At 35.9% G+C, this 14,545-nt stretch overlaps 1 protein-coding gene across 1 annotated transcript in view; it reads right to left on the reverse strand.

Annotated features, from left to right (window-relative positions):
• Positions 1–214: 214 nt before the first annotated feature.
• CUNH2orf73 (chromosome unknown C2orf73 homolog) overlaps positions 215–14,545 on the reverse strand; it is a 29,504-nt gene continuing 15,173 nt past the window's right edge. The window contains exons 4-5 of the mRNA XM_032177922.2: positions 1,681–1,796; positions 215–575 (exon numbers count right to left, since the gene is read on the reverse strand). Of these exons, the coding sequence (XP_032033813.1) occupies positions 216–575; positions 1,681–1,796 (476 nt within the window). The 3' untranslated portion in view covers position 215. The remainder of the gene's footprint in view (positions 576–1,680; positions 1,797–14,545) is intronic.

The raw sequence follows: 14,545 nt of genomic DNA on the forward strand, positions 1-14,545 counted from the left end.
AAAGAATGTAACATACAAATAAGGTCTCCGCTTGTTGGAGACCACTCTTATTAATAACTTTGGTTGTATTTTAATTGTCTTTTTTCTATTTTTCCATTTACATAAATTGTATGTTCTGAAGTTCCTCACAAGAGAAAAGTAAATGTGGGGCCAAGATGATGATTGTGAAATTTCCCTGTATTCCAGGGATTAGATTTTTATCTGAAGAAGGTAATTCATTCTAATTTTTTAATTGGTGGATTTAAAGGCTTGTGCCTAGTGAAAAGAGCATCTCCTACAGTTGTTTGAGTGGCCCCTGCAGTCTTTTCTCTGCTCCCAGGACTGCTGGGGCATGCCTTGGCTGCCTGTCTGACGTCTGTTTCTGATAAGTGAGTTTTAGGCTCTAACAGCTCTTGGGAATTTTGTTGGCAGAGACCTGGTGAGATCATTCTGCTTTCCGCTGAGTTTCCTTTCTCTGTTTTTTTGGACTGTTCTGATGAACGTGACCCTGGAGCGTTCAGTAATACCTCTGTTCCTTTAGGAACTGTTGGCCTACTCCCTGGTTTTATCTCTCTCTGTACAAAAGCTCCGTGTCTCTGGAAAAGAAAACAAAGTTGACATTAACCAGGGGAACGCAGATTGCTGGAAGATGCAGCTGTGAACTGAGTTTGTGGGTTAGCTCAAGTCCTAGTCAGTAATGCAGGCGCTTCTCTGCCTCTTCATTGGTGTCACCTCAGTCCCAAACTAGACACCACCATGTATGGGTGAACCTTTTAAATTATAAAATAGGGTGCATCAGAAAATGAACAGGAAGGAAAAAAGCAGAAAGTCAAAGAAGTAGCAGCTCATCTCCCGTTCTCAACTTTTTCATCATTTGGACTGTTTAAGACTATTCACATCAAATTTCATTTCTTGCTCTAAAGATTGCTATGGATACAACAAAAACTACAGTTCATGGACCTAAGAATTTATGATTGCATCCCAAATGCCTATTAATGCTAATGAAAAGCTAAGTAATAATAAAATATGAAAGCAAACATCTATAGTTGGAAAAAAATCCCAATAATTGACAATTACATTTCTATTTGGCTTTATAAACCTTATATGCATCTCCCTGCCACACACATGTATTAAGCATATCAAAACATTTGTCAAACTGCTTTGATATTATTACTATTATAATTATTATTAGAAATGGGCCTTGCTATGTTGCCCAGGCTGGCCTCAAACTCAAGTGATCCTCCTACCTCAGCTTCCAGAGTAGCTGGGACTACAGGTGTCAAGTCACTGTACCCAGCATGCTTTGATATTATTTTACACAAATTATTTCAATAATTTAAGTAGACCAAATTCCAAAGACTGGTTCAAATTATTATGTTTGGATTGATTGATTGAGATGAGGTTTCATTGTGTCACCCAGGCTGGAATGCAGTGGTGCAATTATGGCTCACTGCAGCCTCGAACTCCTGGGCTCAAGCAACCCTCCCACCGCACCCACCTGAGTAGCTGGGACTACAGGTGGCACCACCGTACCAGGATAGTATTCTTCCTTACATTTTACTATGGTGTGTGGCTAAGAGTCTATCCTATTAATAACTGAAGTAGTTTGTTTAAATAGACATTTAGAAAGATAATTATGACTTGAAAAGGCTTAAAGTTCTACAAATCTACTCTGTCTTAAAGTATTAAATACTGCCTCACCTTTCCCTGGGGAGGCTCATTCGGAGTTTTTCTGGCATCATATTGATGTATAAAGGAGATGTATTCTATAAAATTGTTTTGAAGTTCTGTTGATGTACCAGGAGACGCAAGTGGTACTAAAAAAAAGATTTTGTGAAGTCAGGACAAAAAATTAGATTTGTTTATGGACATATAATCAGTATCAATAATATAAAATATGGTAACAAAACTAAATTCTTTAAGTATGCAAGATTATTTACACACATCTAAATAATAAATAGAATGGATTCACCATTCTTTCTTCATGAAAAGAGCCAAATCAAAATAACCAAATTAGCCCCACATGTGGAATTATTAGTAATTTTTAAAATTAATATTAATACAACAATATGGTCAGGCATGGTGGCTCATTTCTGTAATCCCAGCATGCCCTGGGAGGCCAAGACAGGAGGATTGCTTGAGCCCAGGAGTTTGAGGACTAGCCTGGGGAACATGGTGAAACCCCACCTCTACAAAAAATAAGCCAGGCATGGTGGCATGTGCCTATAATCCCAGCTATTCGGAAGGCTAAGGTGGGAGGATCGCTTGAGACCAAAAGTTCAAGGCTGCAGTGAGCCATGACTGCACCACTGTGCTTCATTCAGCCTGGGCGAAAGAGAGATCTTGTCTCGTTAAGAAAAAAAAAAATTGTTAGATATGCTTTTTACACAGATACCAATACGTTTTAGGGAAAGTATAACTATAATTCGTTAACTTTTCACTACTAGAAAGAATATGAGAAATTCTATGTTGAATCTATAGTTTGGCCAGTGGCTATGGCCACGGAGTAGACATTGTATGCCAAAGCTAGCACTAATGGAATCCACTGGAAGACTCTAGGGCTGCTGCAGTTGTAGTTGAACACATAATTCTTTTCATTTCGCCCAATAACAGGGGTTCTGAAAAATTTGCAAGAGTATGAAATCCCTTAAAAATCACTTTTAAATAATCTTTCAATCTGGGTGATGAGTATATGAGTTCATTATATTTGTCTCAGCTCCATGTATGTTTAACATCTTAAATAATTTTTAAAACTCAGTTTTACTTTCAGCAGAGAATGTTATTTAAAGAATCAGAGCAAACTTTCAGTACTGTTGCTGGCAATAAAAAAAGTTTAGTGAAATAAAATTCTATCAAGGACAAAAATTTCTCCCTTAAAAAATAAGTATGTGGCCGGGCACAATGGCCCACGCCTGTAATCCCAGCACTTTGGGAGGCCGAGGCAGGCAGATCACAAGGTCAAGAGATCGAGACCATCCTGGCCAACATGGTGAAAACCCCATCTCTACCAAAAATACAACAAAAAAAATTAACCAGGCGTGGTGGTGAATGCCTATAGTCCCAGCTGCTCAGGAGGGTGAGGCTGGAGAATCATTTGAACCTGGGAGGCGGAGGTTCCAATAAGCCAAAATCGCGCCACTGCACTCCAGCCTGGGTGACAGAGCAAGACTGTCTCAAAAAAAAAAAAAAAAAAAAGTACATAAGAGTTTATGTACAACTAACATATCTATGAAATGCTATGTAACAAACTGGTAACAGTGGTGACTTTAGGGAAAGAGAACTGGGTGACTGGAGGACAGAGGTGGGGAGAAGTGGATTCAGTTTTCACTGTATATCTTTTTGTACCATTTGAATTTTGTGCCATATGCATATATTAACTATTAAAAAATAAAATTTAACTTTTAAAAATCACACCTTTAAAATTAGAGGAATACATAAGAAAAAATGTTAGTAAATTTACATTTATTAAGCATTCATGAATTCACTTTGATATTCAGACATTGTTATAAACTAATTTTATTAGCAAGAATGATGAATATTCAAATACTTATACATTACATGATACAAAATGGCAATCTTTTCCCAGTTAGCAGTATAAAAAAAGTTAACTGTTAACATTTTCTTGATTTCTAATTGCAATCAACTGCTCAAAACTCATTTTCTACTTAATCATTACGTTTCTTTTAGAACTTGCTAGAAAACAGAAAACAGTAGTGCAGAGATTTAATAAGCATGACACTGATAAAATTCTATCCATAATTTATATTTTTTTCCACCAAGTGGGAAAAGATGACCATTTTTTTTATGAATACCATGCATGGTCCAGCTCACAGAACATTAGTATATTTGGACACAGTTTCATAACTTCGTGGATAGACAGAACGAAGCGGCTCTAAATTTAGGCATTAATTAGGTGGTGGTAATGAAGTATTCAAAGCATGCATTTGGGAATAAAATAGACATGTTTTCAAATTCTGGCTTTACCACATTTCCTAGTTGTGTGACTTTGAAAAAAATCACTGAACTTCATTGAAATTCTATTTCCTCCTCTCTAAAATGAATAAAACAATAATTTGCTTTTGGAATTGTGAAAATTAAGGGCAGTGTTTGTGAAGTCTATAGGATGCTAGGGTCAAATTATGGAGTCTTCGAAGTTAGCAAAGGGCCAGCTCTTTTCTGTCCTGACAAAAGGGGAAACCACGGAAGGGAAAAGGAAGCAGGAACCGGATTTATCAAAAAAACACTGTGAGAAACCCAAAGGCTTTAGTGAACTGGTACGAAGGGTTGGTGGTAATTTGGACTGGAGGGTAGGAAGGTCAGATGTAGCCAAGAGAGAATAAGTTGGGGGAGAGCTTTTAAAATCTGCTCTTGACTTTCCCTCACATTGCCTTGGGAAGATCATGCTTGCCCAGGGCCACAGAAACTGGCAGCAACTGCCTAGCCAGTTGTTGTCAACACAGTAATATCAGAAGAGCACAGAAGTCCCTCCAGGTACATGTTGCCCCCTTGGGCATGTCTTCCTCCAACATTCCCCCAGCAACCGTCAATGCTGGTGAATTAAAAACATCAAGATACTGACTTATCTCAGTGATGCCTTTTTTTTTTTTTTTTTTTTTTAACAGTTTAAGGGTGGTAGGGTGGATTCCTGACTACATGACCAGCCTAGTAGAGTGACAGTAATTAACAATGGTCAAAATAGGTTTTGTGGTATCAGAAGCTCTCTGGCCTGAGCCTCATTTTCTTTCCTTAAATTCAGTGGGAGACACACAAACCAGACCCTGGCCTTCAGCCTTTGCCTGCACAGGGCTACTGATTCCCCTAGGGGAACATGATCTACCATAAATTTGACCATAAAAGGAAATTTTAAAACATATACTGTGTGAAGCAGAATTATCAGAACCAATATACCAAGAATTTAAAATAAGCATAACAAATATCCTCAAAGATACAGAACAAGGTATTGTTAATATGAACAAGAATAGGTCATAAAAAGGAATAACATAAAATGTTAGAAATAAAAAGTATAACAGTTGAAACAAAAAAATAGATTGTCTAGACAACAAGAATCATGAACTAGAAAATCAGACTGAGAAGCTGTCCCAGAAGGCAGCAGGAAAGGATAAATAAAGAAAAGCTCAGAGACATGGAAGGTGGAAGTATCAACACCAGAACTAAGAAGAAATAGAGGGAAGGAAAGGAAATATTTGAGAAAATGATGATGATATGTATCCAAGAATTAAAGAAAGATCAAACACCTCAGATTGAAAGAGCTCACAGAATACCAAACAGGTAGCAGGGGCAGGAGAAAGATGAGGCAATGAGGCACAAAGGATGCAAAACTTTAAGGAGGCACTTGCATGACCCTGGGAGTGAGTGCCTCCTTAAATTTTACACCCTAGCTGGGCTTCTCACTCTCCTCTCGATCCTGCAGTACAGATAAAGGAAAAACTTGCATCTAAGACATTTAATAGAGAAATTTAAGATCATCTGGGACAAAGAAAAATTATAAATGCTTTCAAAGAGGTAAATTATGAAGGAGTAACAACAGGTTAATATCAAAGTTCTCAATAGCAACACTGGACACAAGATAATTAATTTTTTAATATTGAAAAGCGCTTTAAGCCTAGAGTTTTTATATCCAACCAAATTTTCATTTAACTGTGAAGCCAAAATTTAAAAAATATGGGAAGGAAAGGAAGGCCTCAGATGATTTCCCCAAAAAAACAGACCTACTTTGAAAAACTAGAGGAAGAATTCAAGACTAGAAATAAATCAAAGAGGATGTCTGAGATATAAGAAAGAAAATAACAAAAATTTTTGTTTCCTGAAAAAGATAAGGATTAAAGAACAGAACATTCTAAGTATTATACCCATAAAAACTCAGAACTAAAATTCTATTGTTTAACATTAATGGAGACCCTGGTGAATACTATAAAAAAGAAACAAGTAGTATAATGATTACAAAGGAGAAAAAAAAAGTAATTGTAGGTAATATAATTACCTGAATAGAAAAACCACGAGAGTCCATAAATTATGAGAACAAGAGTATGGCAAAGTAAACAGACGTTGGATAAATGTATAAAAATCAAAAATCAAGAGCATTTCTCTACAATAGTGATAACCTACTAGAAGATACAATGAAAAATAACATACATTCTTAGTAGAAATGGAAACTATATAGTATGAAGTTTCTAGAACTTAAGAAAGCATTCAGAAGATCACTATGGAGAAAAATTTTAAATTCTGTTAAAGACCTAAAAGTAGAACTGAATAGACATTCTATGCTCTTGAATAGGATGACAGTATTTTATTATAATGGTGATTTTTTCCTAAATTAATATATAATGTCACCACAACCCAATCAAAATTCTAGCTGGATATTTTGAGGAATGTTATACATTTCAATGTTTGAATAGAAAAATAAATCCCACAAATCAGCTCTGAAAGAAGGGCGAATAATTGAGACTTTCCATATCAGATATTAAGACAAGCTAAAAATCCATATAATTAAAATATTTTGGTACTGATCCAAGAACTGAAAATTAACCTAAGTAACACAACAGACAGCTTGCAGACAAACTCATTTATATACGGAAACTTAACATAAAATTAAGGAGGTCCTATAAGTAAATGGGAAAAGTGCAGATTATTTTATAAATGGTATTCAGAAAAGTGGTTCACTCCATGCTGCAAAATGGAATTGATTCCCTATTTAATAGTGCATGCATTAAAGATTAAAGACCTAATTATGGAAGGTAAAAGTATAAAATCAAGATAAGAAAATGTAGGAGAAAACATTCTTTACCTAAGAGTAGGAAAAACCCTTCTTAAAACAGCCAGTACACAACCCATAAGGTAAAAACTTGATTATATTAAAAAACATAGGAGAACTGCTCGATGAAAGACACCATGGGCAAAGCTAACAAAGATGGCAGATTGGAAGGAGATATTTGTAACATGGAAACTAATGGGACAGAACGTCAGTGGTAATTTCAGAGTTAAGGACCTTTGAAAATGCTGCTCCTCCACAAAAGCAATGAATACACTGGCAAAAGTCATCAAAATCAACTTTTTTAGAACTCTGGAAATTAATCAAAGGCATGCAATAATCTAAGGAGCATTTATTCAAGAAAAATGGCTTAATCTTCATAATAAAAGCAAGTTTGATGACATTTTAACTCATGCAGTTTCCACCCACTCCCCTACCCATCTCCCCTCTGCAGAAGCCTTGAAAACCAAGAGCCCTTCAATTATGATGAAAACCAGAAGCCTATCAACTACTGGAAGAAGCGGAAGGGGTTTGGAGTGTCTCACAAATACCAACTCAGAGAACTGTCATTATTTAACCTGGCCTGCAGGGTTTGTCTTTTTAGACATGACTTAGAGCCCTGAAAGTGAATTATGCACCCCTGCCACCCTGCCCCTGCCTCACCCCACGACCAGGTGTTCATCCAAAACAATCAGGGACAGTTGTTTAACATTACAGCTGCCTAAGGTGACAGTAACAGTTGGGGCAAATAAGCTGCCCCAAACTGGAAATGTATATGCTATGCTTTCTATTGGGTTAAAATCAGATGACAGCAATTTCCACACCTGAAAAATTCTCAGACAACAGAGTTTACATCTACCTACTGCAAAGAGATCTACATAAGATGGATTTAAGTTATATTGATGTTTCAGTAAGTGAACTGCATAAAGCAAAATCTGTCATCATTAAAAGCCCTCTGGAGGGAGCAGGACTGGGGAGATTTTGTTGGTCAAAGGATTCAAAATTTCAGTTAGAAAGGAACAGTAAGTTTAAAAGATCTAATGTACAGTTGGTGCTCTCTATCCGTAGGTTCTGTATCCACATATTCAACCAACTATGGATTGAAACTTTTCAGGAAAAATAATACAAATAAAAAACACAATAACAGCTATTTGCATGGTATTTACGTTGTATTACGTATCCTAAGTAATCTAGAGATTAAAGTATATGGGAAGCTGTGCATAGGTTATATGCAAATACTACACTACTTTATATAAGGAACTTGAACACCTGTGGATTTTGGTATCCACAGGAGTCCTGAAACCAATCCGCTGGACACTAAGGGATGACTGTATGACATGGTAACCATAGTTAATGTATTGTACTCTTGAAAATTGCTAAAATAATAGATTTTAGGTGTTCTCACCACAAAAAATAATGTATGTGAAGTAATAAACATCTTAATTAGCCATTTCACAATGTATATTTCAAAACATGTTGTAATGATGTTTTGTACAGATACATACAATTTTTGCCAGTTAACTGTCTGTAATAATCACAATAATATCTAGCCATGGATCAGATTAAATACAAATAGCATATCAGACAATTTTTCTTACAGGGTAACAAGTAAAGACTGGTTATAGAGTAGCTTCTTTTCAAAACCAATATAAAACAAATTTAATGCTTTACTAATACTCAAAACCAGTATTCTGGGATTTACACACTACTAAAGCAAGTGGCTGGTAAACCTTTTTAATTCTGGGAAGCTTTGGGATTAAATATAGAGATGAGAAAGCAAAGAAAATTAAACCTGTAATTTGTTATTTAGTACATTATGTCAAAAAATTTTTGATCAAATACTAGTGTTGTGCTGACAATTTTAGGGAAATCTGATTAAGTTTATAAACAGTATTAAAATATTTAAGATATCTGAATTTATTAGATTTACAAGGTTTTGCAAGATTTATTAGGTTTTTTTTTCTTCTCCTTGTGGAACATGGCTACCCCATAGGTAGTAAGCCCACAGTAGGCACAAGGTTTATTAGGTTTTATAAGATTTATTAGGTTTAATTTATTGAATGTATAGAAATTATTTAAGGATTTGGAAATGTTTTGATTGTCAAAGCTTTAAGTTTTTCTTGTAAAGATGTTTAAAGTATTTGGGAAGAAAACAGAATATAATAACTATTATTTTCTAAGTTTTATTTTAAGTTCAGGGGTACATGTGCAAGTTTGTTATATATAGGTAAGCTTGTCTCATGGGGGTTTGTTGTACAGATTATTCTATCACCCAGGTGTTAAGCCTAGTGCCCATTAGTTATTTTTCCTGATTCTCTCCCTCCTCCCACCCTCTACCATCCAACAGGCCCTACTGTCTGTTGTTCCCTTGTGTCCATGTGTTTTCATCATTTAGCTCCCACTTATAAGAACAAGTGGCATTTGGTTTTTTGTTCCTGCATTAGTTTCCTAAGGATAATGGCCTCCAGCTCCATCCATGTTCCTGCAAAGGACCAGATCTCATTCCTTTTTATGGCTGCATAGTGTTCCATGGTGTATATGTGCACATTTTCTTTAAGCAGTCTACAGTTGATGGGCATTTAGGTTGATTCCATGTCTTTGCTATTGTGAATAGTGCTGCAATGAACATATGCATGCATGTGTCTTTATTTATATTCCTTTGGGTATATACCCAGTAATGGGATTGCTGGTTGAATGGTAGTTCTGGAAAACAGAACATAATTAAATCAACAAACTTGCAATTTAAAATGCTAACAGAAGTTAATTGACTATGTTTCGTAAATGAGTCATTGTAAAGGTTTATTTCATTTGTTCAACTTGAGTTAAATGTCAAACAAGTGAAAGATGCCATTCTTATTTTATACAATATTTAAAAATTAAAGACAAGGAAATGTTTTTCAAATTTATAATGTTCAAACTGGAATATTTAAATCATAAGTAACTATGAATACCTTTTTATATAGAAAGGCTCTCTTTGAAATTAAAAATCTTATACTGAAACAGATTACTCTCAAAGAATTTGAACTGCCTGCAGACTTGACATAACAATAAAATCCAGGAGACAATGGAGTAATATCTTCAAAGTGTAAAGGGTAATTAATTGTGAGCCCAGAATTCTGCATTTAGCTATGCTTTCATTCATTAAAGAGTGTGGGCAACTTAAAGACATTTTCAGACAATGAAAGGTGAAGAGATGGCTACTCCTAAACTCTCATTTAAATGACTATTTAAGGGTATTGTAGTCTGTTAAATTGGTGGCCCCAATGAATCAGGCCTCCCAGTATTCAAATCCTTGTATAGTCGCCTCCCCGTAAATGTGGGCTGGTCTTATGATTAGCTTTAACCAACAGGATATGACAGAGGTAACACTATGCCAGTACTAGCCATAAACTTTAAGAAAGCCTTATAGCTTCTGCTTTTGCATTCTTGGTAGTAAGAAGTCCAGCTACCCTGCTGGAGAAACCACGTGGAGTGACCACATGGAGAAGGAGAGGCCCCGTCATTCCTGCATCCCAGCTGAGTCCAGTCCTCAGTCCATCTGCCAAGTGAATGTGGCCACACAAGTGACCATCACCGACCAGACCAATGACTACCCAGCTGAACTCAGCCAAGATTGCAGAACATTAAGCTAACAAGATGATTGTTGTTTTAAGCAATTAAATTTGAGGTAGCTTGTTATGCAAATAACTAAAACAAATATTTCAGAAGGAAGTCAATTAAATCAATTAAAATGAATCTTTTAAATAGTAATCTAAAACCTCCCACAATCTCACAAATAATAACTTTAATAATAATTCTTCGGCTGGGCACGGTGGCTCACGCCTGTAATCCCAGCACTTTGGGAGGCTGAGGCAGGTGGGTCACCTGAGGTCAGGAGTTCAAGAGCAGCCTGGCCAACTTGGTAAAACCCTGTCTGTACTAAAAAATATTTTTAAAAATTAGCCAGGCATGGTGGTGGGTGCCTGTAATCCCAGCTACTCAGGAGGCTGAGGCAGGAGAATCTCTTGAACCCGGGAGGCAGAGGTTGCAGTGAGCTGAGATCACACCACTTGCACTCCAGCCTGGGCGACAGAGCGAGATTCCATCTCAAAAAAAAAAAAAAAAAAAAAAAAATTCTTTTTCTTCATGGAAATAAAGGAGGGAGAAAGGAATCTGAGTTATTATAAAGGGAAATTCCTTATTCAGACATTACACCTATTAAAATTAGACATAACGACTATGTTCATTTATACAAGCATATGAGACATTTACAGAAGCCCGCAATAGTGAGGAATATCTAAACATGAAAACATCAAAGAAGACATTCAGATTGTTAGTGGTTACTCTACTTAAGAATTCAAATTGTACCCAAAGTAATGACTTGAAAGAAGCCCTGTTAGATGAGAACTGCAAAAAATAAGGCAAAGTCCATGAAGAATGTTTGAAATCCACTCTCTGTTTCTTGGAAACTTGATCTAATTAAAATTAGAATTTTCTAAACAAGTTGCTATCTAACCATTTATATTTTATCAACAAAGCCAGGATTTATTCAAACATACAATTTGCTTCTTATATTGGTGAGAGCTTAGCAGTTTTCCTTTGAGAAATGTTATTTTCTTAACTCTTTATGTCTGCTTAAAGATCATTCATCAGTAATATTTTCTCTTAAATCCCACTCTTCTCAGTATTCTGATCTTACATATAAAGACTATTAATATAAAAATAATAGTATAGATTTTCAAAATACAGTAAAAAGAAAAAAGCATAACTGTAGCAAAAAATTGTTGTTACATTTTGGTGCAAAAGAAGCAACACAAACTAAAACCTATTTTAGAAAATTAATTTTACCACTATATCTGAATTTGCAATTGAAAAGAACATTGAAATATCAAGTTGTTGATAATCAGCAAGGTTTTATTTAAGTACGAAATACTCCCTTCACATATTAGATTAGACTTTCTAATTTATAAAGTTTTATTATATAAAACCAAATGTGAACACTTATTCTTACAGGGACTCAAATATGATGGAGCATAGCCATTTGTTAACTGACTGTGGATGGCAGCCAGGAAATTGTGTGTGGTAGGAGACATAAAGGGCACTTTGAATTGTCGGCACAAGATAACATTGCTGAAATGCCAAAGTCCAGGCGTAATTAAGTGGGCTGATGGAACAGAATGACTATGAGATGACTTTTAATTGGTATTAGTGCATATTTATATGCACATATTAGTGCATGTTTATATGCATGTTCATATGCTTATAGTAAAAAATCTGGCACATATAGACTATATACATATTTTTAAATGTTACATTAAAATATTTTGTTTTTTAAAAATCATTTTCATCTAATATCCAAATATCTGAAATATGAATAAATTGCAGGCCTATGTTGTGCAGTATATGTTACTTTAAATTACATTATGACTTTATTGAAGAATGTGTAATTATCATTTAACTAATAAATATTTATTGAATCTGGGCATTGACCCTAGGATACAATAATGAACTTGGCCATGAGAAATACCAACAAAAGAACAGAGAGAGAAAAAGAAATACCAATAAAAGAACAGAGAGAGAATCATGCCAGGTTCTCAAGCTAAATTTCAACTCAACACATAACCTAGTACAATGCAATAATTGATAATAGAAGCATTTACCATTTATTGTCTACTATGTAGCAAACACTGTGTTAGGCACTTTACATGTTGTTTCTCACAACAATCCTGCAAAGTAGGAATTATTCTCACTTTGTAAATTGAGCAAAACAGAATGATTAAATTTAATGGGTTCAGGTTCACACAATACTAAGTTTAATACTGAACCAATATTATAAAAGAAGTGTTGATGGTGACAAAGTTGCTGTGATTTCCAGTTAAACATGGCAAATTCAATGTGCATTTCCCCCATTCCTTCCCCAAGCCCCAGTACAATCACACTACAGAAATTTAAGAGGGCTTACGTCCTTAAGGAAAAAAAGAACTAAATGAGAGTGAAGATTTTAACACATTTGGAAGCTGGAAAACAGATGGATAAGTAGCAATAGACTTAAGTAAACTGCAGAAAACTGGAAGTTAAGTGCTACGGGGGAAGGGAATGGGGTAAAAATTAAACCAATTAATGCCACAGCATTCCAGGAGTGCCTCGGAATCGGGAGGCATCAGATACCTCTGAGGCAGGGAGCGTGGGGCAGGGGGACAAGGTGATGTTGCAGAGGACCGCTTAAGGGACTTCTGGATTTTCTGTCCTCCATCCTAGGCAGAGGTTTGGAGGATTCTCTCTGGGCAAATTAAGTAGATCTACAGACCCTGATTTTGGGAGATCCCTTATGAAATGGCTGAGCCCTGCCTTACCAACCCAGAACAAAGCCCATCTCTCCAGTATCATCTTTCACCACTCTTCCACATCCCTTCAACTTGAGTAGCTGAAGTACCATAACTGCTCGTTACATGGAAGGGACTGGTTGGCTACCAAAGAAAGTTAAAGCAAAAAATCATATGCCATATGTAGATACATATATTAACCAGTTCATCAAATTTTTATTGGCATGCCAAGCCATTTTCTTTGAGGAGGTGTCCACTGACTGGAATTCCACTTTGTGTTTCTTGTACAAACCACACTTCTAATGCATCATTTCCAGTTTCTATTTCTTTCACACAGAATGAAAACGTAGATCAAAAAGGGCCATGTAGGCCATAGTGAGGAATTTGAAATTTATTATATGAACAGTGAGAAGTAACTGGAGAATCTAAAGGAGGAGAATATCATTTGTGTTTTTAAAAAGATCGTTTGACAATGATGCAGAAAACACATACAGAGAAAGAAGCAGCAGGTTAATAGCAGCTGTAATACAGTGAAGATGGAAAGGAATAGATTTGGGGTCTTTTTGGAGATACAGGTGTCACAATTTGCTGATGGATTGAATGTGGGGGCGAGCAGTGAAAGGAGAGAGTTTTATAATGCCTTCTAGCTTATCAAAACTTGAGCACCTGGTGGGACAGTGGAGGTGGCATTCACTGAGATGGAGAAGACTCGTGGAGGATAAGTTTGGATGGGGGGAAATGAAACATTCTATTCCAGCCATATCAAGTTTGAAAAGGTGACTAGCTATCCAAGAGGAGATGTTAAGTAGGTGTTTGGATATGTGAACTTGAAGCTCAGTAAATAAGCCAGGGTTAGAGAAATTTGGTTTTTAGACTGGTTCCTTTGACTTTCACCTTAAACATCTATTCCTTGTTTCACCCCCACTGGATAGTATCTCTTGATTACCTATATCACAAATAATGATGTTAGCACCCTTCTTCTACTTCTCATCTTCTATCAGTTGTGCACTTACTTTTCTTATTAAAGCTGCTAAGATACATTCTGTTCTGTAACCATATTTAAATTGTGTCTATAGATTGAGCCTAAAAGTTGAAAACTACTAAACAGCATGCATAGTATTACATAATTACATACAGTTTTTTTCATTTAAGGGTCAAATGTTGTGCCAGGACTTCATTTCCTTCTCAGTGGGTGTAATGCCCAGTGCCACTTGAAAAAAAAAGATTTAGTATCCATGCCAAATAAATTCCCTTTTCTAGGTCAAGAAGTATTTCCCCTGAGAACTTTGAAGATACTAACTCCATTGTACTCTTGCATCAGTGCTGCCTGATTCCATATTGATACTTATTTCTTTGATGATGACTTATTTTTCTATCCCTTTATGGAAACTTTTAGAATCTTCTGTTGACGATGATTGTTTTGCAATTTTGTAATGATATGTAGGGTGTGCATCATTTTCCCCTTCATACTTAGAAGCACTCAGTAGACCCTCTT

The sequence above is a fragment of the Hylobates moloch genome, unplaced genomic scaffold, assembly GCF_009828535.3.
Source record: "Hylobates moloch isolate HMO894 unplaced genomic scaffold, HMol_V3 SCAFFOLD_15, whole genome shotgun sequence".
NCBI lineage: Eukaryota > Metazoa > Chordata > Mammalia > Primates > Hylobatidae > Hylobates > Hylobates moloch.